Genomic DNA, 13,045 nt, shown 5'->3' on the forward strand with positions numbered 1-13,045 from the left:
TAAGTAAGGGCCTAGGCCCACCTCGGGGGTTAACCGGTCGGGATGTCCTCTCCAGTGCCGATGAGAGTGGTGTGCACCCAAGCACTACAACAAATCTCGTTTTTTTCCAGAAGGGATTGTGGTCGGAAAAGTGTAGACTTCATGGGAAACGATATGTTTCCCACCAATTTGTGTCGTGGGAGACCCGTGGCATAAAATTGATGGGGAAAAACCATCAGTTTTGCCATGACATGCACGGCGGATAAAGCATTTTAATTTCGTGGCAAATAAGTTCACTGACATCAACTTGTGGTCAGTAATAATGTCATTATCCATGGAAGAAGTTCGTGAAAAATCTACTATATTTATAAATTTTCTTCATGGCAAAAGTTGTCTTTTAAGTTTTACCCACCAATTCGTTTCATGGCGAGAAATTATTTCGAATGGTGACTTTTTGTGGAAATAAGCTATCCCACCACAATCAATTGGTCGAAAAAGAGTATTTTCTGTAAACTTGAGTGATTGTAAATAATTATTGCCGGTGAAACTCATTTTGTAGCAAAAGCGATCTTTACTAAATCTCACAGGTATTAATTCATGGCAAAAGAGGTTTTCTCAAAACCTCATTACAATTGTCGGTGAGAATAAATTTTATATCAATTTGGTTAAATATTTTCCATCAAAATCATCTGTTGAAAAAGATTGCTTTCCCAGGAATATTAGTGATGGGAAATACAATTGTGCAAAAAACCTATTTTGTGATCAAATCAACTCTTCTTAAAAAGTTTGTTCTGATTAATATCTTCTATTATGGAAAAAACCGGTTTCCTACAAATCAATCTCACAAACAATCCATACAAAATTTTACTTGCCGACATCATTTTTTGGGAAAATGATTGTTTTTTTTTTTTTTTCCACGAGCAGTTTTCGTATAATAAGGTAATTATTTGCCACAATTGTGTGTCTTCGAAAAAAAATTCATGGCAAAAGGCCATATTTCTTGTAGTGAAGGTTTGATGAAATGATTAAAATGTAGAAAATAAATGAGGACTTCTGCAGAATGACTTGCGTTCGCGGGGCTTGAGGAAGAAATTACACTATGAAATTTGTTGGATACTAGCTCTCAGTTCACTCTTTTGCTTTCCACTACATGGTCATTTTATAGGGGAATAAGAAGAAGCTGATAATGAAGAGAAGAAGTCTCCAAGCCCTCTATCCACATCAAAACTTTTTGAAAGTTTTAATTGCCGTGGGGCTTACAATCAGGAACTCCAATCTTTGCCTTCGCTGCATATTCGAAAAAAAAAAAGTTGTTAACGAGGAGCTTTGAGAAATACAGAGATACTACTGTATGACCTTCTGCCAATATGTGTAATATAATAGCAAAATAAAAATGCCATGTCCAAGAGATGAACATGGGTTAGAAATTAATGCTCAAGGTCCTCAACCTGTAGCTACCCATCCTATGGCAACTCTTTCTCAAGTTTTTGTTTGTGGTTTCTTCACGAGCCAAAACCTTTCCTTTCGGAACTTCCTTAATCCACAACTTCTTCAGCGGTCAACGCACTCCGAATAGTGATATTGGGTGTGGCAAGGGCCCTGTTTTGGAAATTAAGAGATGCTAGCATGCATCTTCCATCCACAAAAGAATAATACAATAATTTTAGAACACATTTTACAACTAATCAACGTGACTATGGCACTTTATCAAAACATTCAAACGTTTTTTAATCCTCAGTTTTCCATCTGTATGAGAGAGAGAGAGAGAGAGAGATATTCTCTCCTCTCCATATTTCATGATACGAAGTGGGTGGAATAAATACAGTTGACTAGCACTTTATTACAATGAATACTTCCTTTAATAGTGTTGTTATCTTTTCCTTGAGCATCCTTAACAATATGCACACACATAAAAGGTACCAACTACTAAGGCACCAAACCCTTATGCTAGATCATCACAAAACTCTAAACATATTTGGAGACCTAATTTCTCAGCTTCAGGATAAGCATAAGAAATATACGTACAGGAATATGAGCAAGCCATCTGATGCTAAAGAGGCAGAAGAACCAATTCAGCATCATCACTTTGAGGCTTCCTTTTCTTTTTGATGGAGAAAGGTCGGAGAAGATATCTTGATAAGCGACTCAATGGGTCCTGCAGACCTTCCATCTCATAGTGTCCAAACCGCCAATCTCGTACCATGTAAGGCCGCTGTATGGGTTCATCAAGGCCTCCTGTTTAAAGGAGGAAGAAGAATCATTATGTGCAATATTTGAAGGGATATCAATACAAAATAACGGCCATTAAAACAAGGACTCCGTGCACAAGGAAACTTCATTATGTCTATTGAGGCAGTACCATTAAAGAAAAAAGAGTTGTTTGAAATTTGCAAGAGTATTGTGTTTTGAAAAATGCGACTAAGTTTCCAAGGCATTCGAGTGACTGAAGGTTTTGGACTTATTCAAGTTGGGTATGTGGTGGCTATTTAACCCCTTTTTCAATTTCTTAGCACAGTTCTAAGCTGAGGTTTGAGGGCTCCCCATCTATATATTGGTAGGTAGCCAAAGGAAAATATTGCGTTTGTTAATTTCATTTCTTAGGAGTACCCGTTACATTAATTTACAATATATTTCTGGGATTCGATATTTTGTATTTGGTTATAAGGTCCCAGTATTGAACAAGCAATAGTTTTCCAGGGAACCGTTCCAAATTCAATTTGTGTGTGGCTACCACAAAATTTATTTTGTAGAGTTAGTGGGGTATAAAACAATGTGCAAATCCATCCTCTGAAGAAGCATATTGTGCAGAATGAGAAACAATTCCAAGAAACGAGAGATTGCAACTTGAAACCAAAAGAGCTTGAGTTGCATCGTTACCTGCATACATCAAACCCTGTTTATTAATGGCCCGATAAAATGGACGTGTTTTATTCTCTTTAGCGGCTCTTCGTAGCTCAATCCATGCACGTCTTCTGTCTTCACGTCTAATTCTACCTGATTTAACCACCTGAAATCAAGATACCCATTCAAATCCTACTAAAAGAATGCAGAGGAGAGAAATATGACAACAGAAACAAAACAAACACAAAAGTTATTACCTTAGAAAATAGATGGTAAGAAGGACGTGGAATCCGGGAAAGACCATCAGCTCGATTAACTGCTACAAGTCCAAATTTGGGACCATATCCATCAGCCCACTCCCAATTATCAGAAATAGTCCAAAACAGGTAGCCAATCACAGGGACACCCTAGAAAACAACAATTGGCATGTCTCACACTCGGTTATCATTCACAACGGATAATTTAGTTCCAAATAATTAAAAAGGGTTAATTCAGACACAAAACCATGATCATGGCAGCATAAACAGCGAGCAAATGTTCTAACAGATATGGCTGCCGGATCAAGTCTGTCTCATCAGAAACACCGTTTTCACTAATGATGAAGGGGACATTCAGATGTTTGTATCTTTCATGGAACTGAAGCAGCATGCGGTACAGGCCATCAGGATATACCCCACGTCCAGATTCACTGTACTCATCAGTCTCTACAAGCTTCAGTCCAGAACCAGAGACCACCTCCTAAATAAACAAAAAATACGGTCAACTAAACATGTGACAATGTATGAATGAGCATGTACTTCATAAAAGAAGTGGAAGTACCTGCCCATAGTAGTTTATGCCTATAAAATCCAGCTTATCAGAGACACTATCCACAAATGGGAAGAGAGTCAAGGAATTTGCCAATGAAACAGCAGCAACATCAAAGAGACCATATGGCCGCATAAACGAGACGTGGTGCGCTACTCCGACTACTGGATTTGGTAAGGCACTGAAAGATATATAGAGAAAGTCTCAAGATGCTTAAAAACTTTGAGGAGGAATTAAAAATTATGAATAACTTTGGATAGAGAATATAAGAGATTCACAATTATTAAATGAAAGGTATAGCTCGATATAGAACACAACAAAAAGGATTGCAATAACCCGTAGGATTATGGATTAAACATTGATGAGTAGTCCATATAGAAAGTCCATAGATCATATAATTACAAAAGATTTCAAGAACCAAAATTTCAAATTTATATGAAAATGTTTTACACATGCCAGAGCTTCTGCGAAGAAGAGAAACCTGTGCTCATGGATATAGTCATAAGCTTTTGAGTGTGCAATGGCCATCCAATGCATGGCCTGTTGGAAAACACCAGTTGGTAGGGCAGAAGTGGCAACCTCCAGCATATCAGGATGACCACCAGGCCAAGCACCAGCACAATAAGTCAGCATACAGAAGACATGAGGCTCGTTAAATGTCACCCAATAGTCTACAACATCCGATACCCAGTCTACAACAAGCCTGCATGAAATAAAAGCGGTGACAGAACTGACGAGACAATTACATATTATTCCAGAGCAGAAACAAACCTAATAAAGCTAATTGCAAATGAGCAAAATACAATTCAGGGAATTTGTTTTTCAAAATATTAGTGCCTGTCAAATTGGCCCCAGTTTCCTCTCATTGATTTTCTTCTTTTTTTTTTCTTTTTCTTTTTTTTTTTTTTTTTTTTATGTCAGGGAACCTGTCCAAGGAAGGGTCCTTCGGACCCACTCCTGCAGAGTAAACCCCAATCCCATGCACCGCACCCTCGGAAGTTTCCCTACACGGCACTAGTTAAATCGCTGGCTTTTCACCAAGAGGTGTAACCCCAAAGGATTGTTTGCACCTCTATGAGGTGTTGAACCTTGGACCTGACCTTGAAAGGAGTGATATCCCAAGACCAAGGCCTTCACCACTTGGGCCAACCCCTTGGGGTTTCATTGATTTCTTAGAACCAGCATTCTAGGAAATAGACAGCAACCAGAAGTAGAATTCCATCCAGAGCAGTAACTGGATATAATCATAACAGCTTAAAAAAATGAACACATACGTTCAGCTGATCCAGGTGGACGACCCAGGTCAAAGTCTATGTATATGCATGTTCAGTCAATTTCGCAAATGCTTGAGTTCATGATTTTCAGGGGATTCGTTTTTCCTTACAGACAGTAGTATTTGAACCCTATACAGTAAATTCATAACAACTATGCCTTACCATCAACCTACTCCATCTTTTTTGTCAGTTGGCTCCAAAAAGACAACGTGACTTGAATGCATAAGGAAGGGTTTTCTTTCCTCATCAAGTAGATGGTCAATCAATATGTTTCATAAAGAAGTTGGTACTTTACTTTGGTTGAGGATGATTGTGGCCCAAAACTACAAAAGAGGCCTAAAGTTTCACCAATCCCCGTACCTGAATTTACCCTTTCCCTTGCTTTAGTTGTTTATGGAGAAAAAGGTTCAGCAACAAAAAATTGAGATAAATCTCCACTTTTACTTCTGTTCAATATGTAAGGATACCTGCTGAAATTACCTTCAATTTCTTGACTTGATAATGACATAGAAATGTTTATGCTCCGGTTAGTTTTAAGTTATCATAGATTAAAAAGAAATGAGATATAATTTCAAATCACAGTTCACTGGAGTGAATGACAGTGAGTCAGAGTGATATAGAAGTGCAAAAAAGGACCAAATGTTAAATTAATAATTTTTAAGGAAAACTAACCTGGTAAAATCGATGAAATAATCAACAGTTTTTTCCAGCTTCCACCCTCCATACTCACCAGCCCAAGGTGGCAATGAGTGATGGAACAGAGTCAGCATCACCTTCATTCCATATGAACGTACCCTGTTTATTATCCACTTGTAACGCTCCAATGCCGCATAATTGACCTAAAAAAGAACATCAATCCAGATTTATCTGCGAGTAAGTCAATTAAGACACTTTCATATTTCATATTGTTAAATATGTTAGAACATTGAGAATAACTTCAAACCGGATGTGGTGTCAATAGGGACTTTACACCCTCCAATGATCGGACAACACGTCACCATTCTAAGAAAATTAAAATAGAACTAGCCCTCAGCTAGTCCCATACAATCCCCATCTCTCTCTCCATCTCCCCTCTCCCCTCTTGCCCTCTCTCTCAAGCCGAATGATTTGTGTGCTCTCTCTCTCTCTCCCCAAGCCACACCCCGTCAGTCTCTCTCGATAGATGAAGACACCTCTGTACAAAATGTAGACTGAACATGAAAGAATTGCCCATGACCATTTTATTTGGCTATATTACTCTCTTTTTAGCGTTGTTGCTTCTCAATTGTGAGGCTCACAGTTAACAGTAGTGATTGTTAAAAAAGGTAAATACAGAAGGTAAGACATTCACAAATCGAATTGAAGACATCAAAATTTTTTGAAAAAGAACAGTGATGAAAAAAAAAAACCTAGACACCCATGTAATATCTTAGGACTGGTATATAAGGTTTTGGAAAGGCCAAAATTGTTTCATAGGTGCATTGTGGACATATAAGAACCTTCTTGCGGAGCCATCAGCCCTTCAATTGTGTAGGAAAGAGACATTTCCCAATCAGCTCTAAGAAGTGTCTGCAATGTCTGCATCACATCATATGAAGGGGAGAGAGACTGAGGGGTGCGGCTTGAGCACAGAGAGAGAGAGAGAGGGGAGAGAAACGGTGGGATTGCATGGGATTAGTTGGTTCTATTCTAATCTTTCTAGAATGGTGATGTGTCATCTGTCTATTGGAGGGTGTAAATCGCCTCTTAACACCACATCCTGTTCCTAGTCTCTCTCTAGAACATTTACATGATGCCCATATATCCCAAGCTCAACTCCAGTATCATTTCTAATCTACCCTGAGAATCTGGATTTCACCCAAAGGCATCATAACACTTCGAAACGGCGTAGGAATGGTCAGGAAAAAACTTACAATTTCATTAAGCCCGTTGACTGGCTCTTTGGGCATGATTCTTGACCAATCTATTCCCATTCGGAAGACACTTATTCCAGTATTCTTAGCCAGTTTCAGTTCTACATCAGGATCAGACCAAAACCTTAGCCTTTCTTCCCTGAAAATTAATGCAAGCAAACTAATGCATCCTTATATTTTGTGATCTGCATAAAATTTTTGGTAAGTATGTGCATAAATGTAAGGGTGATACATAAGCAAGTTACCTCTTGTTATGCAATCAACCCTAAACTTTGAGACAACACATCAGAAACATTTTTTGATAAATACAACACTCAGAAACTCAAGCTTACGGGTGTGGAACATTGTGCCATGCAGCTACATTATGATGACATTCCTCTTTTGGTGCAGGGTTTTCTTCACTCTCTTCTTCTATGTACTTCTCGAACCCCCTAATCATGGCTTCCATAGCTATCTTAAGAGGCTTCTTCTTCTTCACTGTTTTATTAACACCCTTTTGTGGTAATGAAGCTTGCTGAGACCCACCACCACCAGTAGCAGAACCCATTAATGCATCAGCAGGTTGCAGGCCCAGCTGTGGCTCTGATTTGTCACAAGGGTTTTCTTCTGCAAACTGAAGCCAAGCATCATTGAGTTTGTCTTCAACGTGTGCCGGTGCTGTTGCTAGTCCAAAGAAAAACTTACCATCTTCTGCAGCAAATCAAACATAGAAATTATACCATCAATCATAAAAAAAGATGCCAAGGTCAAGCACTTCAAGATTCACCAAGTATTCTCCATCCAATAAACAGAATTGTTACGTCTACCATACTTCAACACAAATACCAGTGAATATAAATTATTGCTATCATTCCTATCACATTGCAGCTACATGAAAGTGTAACTCCCCCCTACAATGGCTACCTTCCTCTCTGATTCACCACCCCAAGGTTATGAGAGACACTTTGAAAATCATTAAGTTAAGCAAATAAGCTTTCAGTTTCTTGCTTTTGTTGATTGGAGCTTAAAGGTTATGGTTCAGTATAAGCTAAGCCGCAATATATGAAGCAACTTGACTTTCAGAAACTGGCTTTGGAATTTTGGCAGTTAGCTTGAGGAGTCTCCAGGACAATTCCATATATAAATATACATAAAATTCCTGTGATTTCTATGTGCTAGTAAGAAAATGACATACAAAAAGTTGCTCGACACAAAGAGAGAGGGAGAGAGAGAGACATACAAAGTCTCAGCCTAAAGTAATCCGAATTGATGCCTCTTAAGATGATTTCAACTAGCATAATGTTTATAAGCTATGCAGAGATAACCATTTTATAAGTATTTTGGTTGTTAACTATGTCCATGACTGCCCTGGTCATAAATAGTAAAACGAATATCTGTTGTCACACTTTTTTACTTCGATTATCCCTACCGTGTCCTTATACCACCATTTTCTTATTACATGCTGAAATTCTAGTTCACTACGTTAGTACGCTTGAATCTACAATCAAATGTCCACAAAGTCTAACTCTTGTTCACCAAACAATTGCGCTTATTCCACCAAAAAGGGGGTATAATTTGAAAATCCTTCGAGATTGTGAAGCTCTTGTATTACACTACAAGTCACTGATTACTGATTAGTGCTTATAAGTTTGATACAATATGTTACCCTACCACCATAGCTCTAAAACTTAAGCCAATTGACTTGAACTCAATTAGAGCTAGGGCTTGAAAGGCTCGGGGTGAACTGCAGATAGAAGAACTGAGTTACCATTAACATCGAAGTCGGCTAGTATGTCAGAGGACTCGTCGATAGGGGATTGGAAACGCCGGAGATTCTTTTTCCGGTAGCGAGAGAAGGAGAAAGCGTTGGCTGCAACGGTAACAGTGACCAAGATTCCGGCGAGCTTCGTTGCCGTTACGAAGAGTGCCACGAACGCCATCTCGGAAATTAAACAGAGAGTTTGGAGTTACCTGAATTTATGGAACGAAATGACCGCGATCGATCCATTTCGAAGTGCAGTGATGGGAGCGGCTGACTAGCCACGTGTCCGGTGGTTAACGAACTCGTTGTGCCAATAAAAAATTATCCACATTACTGTACAATAAAAAAATAAAAAAAATCTATTCATCATCTTAATTTTTATCATTTTTTTATTTTCTTATGATATGACAATAAATAATAAATTTATAAATAAAATATAATAAATAATTTTCTATCATCTAATATTACATCATAAAATAATAAAAAAATAATAAAAATTAAGATGATGGGTAACATTAATTTAAAAAATAATAAAATGACAATTATTGCAATAGTCTCCGGTGCTCCTGGAAATATTAATAAAATAGTATTAGTTAAGATATTTTATTAAGTTTAAAAAAATAGAGATAAGAATTTATTATAAATATTAAAAAATTCAAAAATTATTTAAATATAAAATTTAAATATAATTTTTATTTTAAAGTTTGAAGAAATTGTATTAATTTTTATATTTTATTTTAAAATTTATAAAAATTACAATGATTAGCTACATAATGATAGATGAAAAAATTAAAAATTGATAAATATTTTATATGTAAGTGATATTTATAAAAAAAACTCGCATTACATTATCCAAACATAATCTTTATACATATTACATTCATGAATAATGTTACTATGCCGCTTCATTTTGCTCTTTCATTTTAAGCGTTCATGCATTTATTTATTTATTTATTTATTTTTACTTACTGATTAAAAAAGTGACTATTAGTATATTAGTATTTTTTATATTTTTTAAAATTGTTTAAAAATATTAAAAAAATATAAATAAGAGAAATTAAAAAAATTAAAAAAAAAAGTGAATTTTGCCTAGTGGCTAGCACTCTACATTCATTCTGAATTTTAAAAATGATCCTATATTTTTAAATTTGGTGGTAATTTGATTCTTTAAACCTTTGCTGAAACTCATAAGCCACGCACTTAACCACCAATAAAAGAACACCACGAAAAATAAAAAAATTAAAAAATAAGAAACATTTAAAACCAGAAATAAAATTTAATAAACTTTTTTTAAAAAATAGAGCAATCATCTACTACCATTCTTTGCCTTAGAAATAAACTACCGACTATTAACTTTCTAATAGGTATTAGAATGTGCCTATGCATATACCTTTCGTATAAATCATTCTTCTGATCTCAACTCAAAGTGTAAAGCAGTTTACTGGCTACACTTTTGGACTCACTCTTCACGTTTGAACGTCCAATATTGCTGTCTGTTCCTTTGGTTTGGCTCGATCGTTGCAGATCGGTGTAGAGTGGAGACCAAGCTCATTTAAACTTTTCTAACCACTGAAAGAAGAAGAACATGAGTTAGAAGGAGCTTGTCATGGAGGTTTCTGTTACCATCGGTATGAGCTAGAATTCCCACTCTATACATGAATTTGCATTTCTATTTTATAAGTTTAGCTTAATTTCATATATTATATAATAACAACATGAATAAAGAGTGGATCGTGATGTGGCTTTATAGTCATTGGGAAACAGACAAGAGGGATCAAGATGACGGGAAGTTGTAGACGCTGATGATCTCGCAAGTCGGGTTTGAGCCATAGTTTAGACTCGGTCTCACTAGAGAATTCAATAAATTTTCAGGCGATTAATACTAATAGCCTAAGGTGAATGCATATTTAAATTCAAAATTTGAACTCTGAAATTTAAGCCTCGTTTGTTTTTACAGATTGGATGAGATGGGATAAGTTGATATTACAGTTAAAAGTTGAATAAAATATTGTTAGAATATATTTTTTTAATATTATTTTTATTTTAAAATTTGAAAAAATTAAATTATTTATTTTATGTGATAATTTGATAAAATTATAATAATTAGATGAAATTAAATGAATTAAAAAGAACTATAAAAACAAATGAGTCATTAGTAAATGCCAAAATACGTGGGCTTATAAGTCAAAAAGATGCATGCTCTTTATATGCAGTTCGGAAAAAAGGAGGCAAGCAGAGCACGTAACGACCAACTATAAACGGGGCAACTGCCTACTGGTTAGCAACTTCATCACTAGGAAAACTGCTGCTAGGTGGTAATGCCATATCCTTTGTATATCTTCAACTAAAAATAATTCGACAAGCGATCTTACCCATACGTTTAATTTTTTTCGCTAGAGGCAAGTCAGATTCTAATTTGAGACTTGTGGTTAGTAATTTTTGTGGTCTAAGCTGAAGAGATAGATTGACATCATTCTAAGCATCTTTTAGGTTTCCCAGTTGGAACTCCCATAGAAAATGGGACAAACTTGGCCTAGGATGCATGCATGCCAAGACAATTGGTTTATTACAATGAGGTTGACAAGACAATTGGTTTATTACAATGAGGTTGACGGGCCCGTTTAGATAGTGAGAGTGTTTTATCTCATCTCATCTTATCATTATAAATTTTTTAAATTTCTACACAAAATATAATAAATAATTCAATTTTTTCAAATATCAAAACAATAATAATATTAAAAAATAATATTCTAATAATATTTTATTTAACTTTCATCTAAAATCATTTCATTTCATCTCATTATCTAAACCGCACATAATCCCAAGAGGCTAGCTAGAAGAAAAACTATTAATGGAAAATTTCTGCCACATTAATTCATTAATATAAGGATCGACAATAGGCGATTTGGACAGTATAGTGACTCCAAGGGATTAGATTTGGCTTATTGCTATCACAAGTTCAGTTTTAGTTGTATTTGGGTGTTTTTTCTTTGGAGAGAATGCACAATAATCTTGAAGTTGCAAACCAAACAACACAATAATCGATCGAGCTCCATGTTCAAGATCAATTAGCTCCATTTTTCACTTCTTTTTTTTTATTATTTTTTATGATATTGATACTTTATTTTTGAGACTCTCCCTCCTCCTCTATTCTTTTAATGATTGCAATAAATCCATGTATTGAATTATGAAAAGAGAACAAAAAAACTGTGTCACCAGTCATAGTACTATTCACTAATATCCAAGATATATTATGAAAGTGTTGCCGTTTTACCTGGAAATTGTATGCATACATATGGACCACCACAGATAAAAAAAATTCGAATTATTCACCTCTCTCTCTCACTGGGGAATCTTTGCAGGGTTTTTGTTTCTTTCTTCATAGTTCTTCCAAATGAAAATCAAATTGCTCCCATTTGGACCCCGATTCATTACACACACAAAATAAATAAATAAATAAAATAAAATATAAAAGCTAGAAATATACGGATGCCATACATCTTTCAAACTCTCCTTTTTATCCATATTTTCGACATTATTGGTTTACTGATTTGGGATGCCTTTTATTATTGAAGTCATTGAGTGGAACTGATCATTTGGTTGTACCTTCTTTTTTTTCTTTTTCTTTTTTATAATCGGGTTGTACCTATTTAGTGTAATGATTTATACACAACTCTTTATATAATTTTATTTATAATCATATTTTAAAATGAAGATATTTTAAGATTAAAAATTGAATAAAATATTATAATTAAAATATTTGTTTAATATTATTATTATTTTAGGATTTGAATAAGTTAAATTGTTTATTTTGTTTTGTTTAAAAATTTGAAAAAATTATAATGATTAGATGATATGTCTTAAAGTATATGATGATGTGGCTCAAATGATTAATATCATTGGCTGATGTAAAAGTTAGTTAGTTAGTTACACTCAGCTCCTTCTAGCTCCTTCTATAAATAGAATGATGTAAACAATTACATGCAATCAATTCAATACAGAATCAAAGTTTACACGACTCTGTTTTATCCTCTCCTTTTTTGCTTAGTTTCATTTCTTGTATCAAGATTTCATGTCTTGATTCAGATTTTATCATGGTATCAGATGAAATCTGATTTCTTTGCTTAGTCTGAATCTACGTGATCTCCTTCAAAATGACAGATTCAACTCCACCAGTTCCACAAAATCAACAGAGTTTGGTTGAAGATTCCTACTACTTGCATCATGGAGAGAATCCTAGTTTGATGCTAGTATCGCAGCAGTTAAATGGAGACAATTATCCTTTATGGGCGAGAGCTATGTCCAAAGCACTAAGTGCAAAGAATAAAATGGGGTTTGTCAATGGAACCCTAAAGAAACCTGCATATAGATCTGATCCAAAGTTTTCAGCATGGGAAAGGTGCAATGATATGGTATTATCGTGGATAATCAATTCAGTCACCAAGAACATAGCTTCAAGCATTCTGTATATTGATGTAGCAGCAGATGTTTGGAAGGATCTACAAGAACGT

At 35.3% G+C, this 13,045-nt stretch overlaps 1 protein-coding gene across 4 annotated transcripts; it reads right to left on the reverse strand.

Moving 5' to 3' along the window:
- Window positions 1–980: 980 nt before the first annotated feature.
- LOC108999232 (beta-glucosidase-like SFR2, chloroplastic) lies at window positions 981–8,822 on the reverse strand. 4 transcript variants are annotated; one of them, XR_004802006.1, is made up of 12 exons: window positions 8,541–8,795; window positions 7,126–7,483; window positions 6,794–6,932; window positions 5,574–5,740; window positions 4,109–4,330; window positions 3,640–3,808; window positions 3,325–3,558; window positions 3,078–3,227; window positions 2,857–2,986; window positions 2,005–2,214; window positions 1,428–1,611; window positions 981–1,266 (listed from the first exon to the last, which is right to left on the reverse strand). XR_004802006.1 is itself a non-coding variant. In XM_018976077.2 (10 exons), the coding sequence occupies exons 1-10, from the start codon at window positions 8,710–8,712 to the stop codon at window positions 2,030–2,032; spliced, it is 1,926 nt and encodes a 641-aa protein (XP_018831622.1). In that variant the 5' UTR covers window positions 8,713–8,822; the 3' UTR covers window positions 1,736–2,029. The 4 variants fall into 4 exon arrangements, 2 of the variants coding, with proteins under 2 accessions (XP_018831622.1, XP_018831623.1); XR_004802007.1 differs by having other exon boundaries at window positions 1,005–1,266; window positions 7,126–7,480; window positions 8,541–8,797; XM_018976077.2 differs by lacking the exons at window positions 981–1,266; window positions 1,428–1,611 and having other exon boundaries at window positions 1,736–2,214; window positions 8,541–8,822.
- Between the last annotated feature and the right edge of the window lie 4,223 nt (window positions 8,823–13,045).

The sequence above is a fragment of the Juglans regia genome, chromosome 7, assembly GCF_001411555.2.
Source record: "Juglans regia cultivar Chandler chromosome 7, Walnut 2.0, whole genome shotgun sequence".
Taxonomy (NCBI): domain Eukaryota; kingdom Viridiplantae; phylum Streptophyta; class Magnoliopsida; order Fagales; family Juglandaceae; genus Juglans; species Juglans regia.

Coding starts and splice junctions, on each gene's coding strand:
- LOC108999232 (XM_018976077.2), bottom strand. CDS start 8,712: ATGGCGTTCGTGGCACTCTTCGTAACGGCAACGAAGCTCGCCGGAATC. Junction 2,987..3,077: donor CTTACCATCTATTTTCTAAG/GTAATAACTTTT, acceptor TCTTGATTTCAG/GTGGTTAAATCAGGTAGAAT. Junction 2,215..2,856: donor ACAGGGTTTGATGTATGCAG/GTAACGATGCAA, acceptor TCCTTTAAACAG/GAGGCCTTGATGAACCCATA.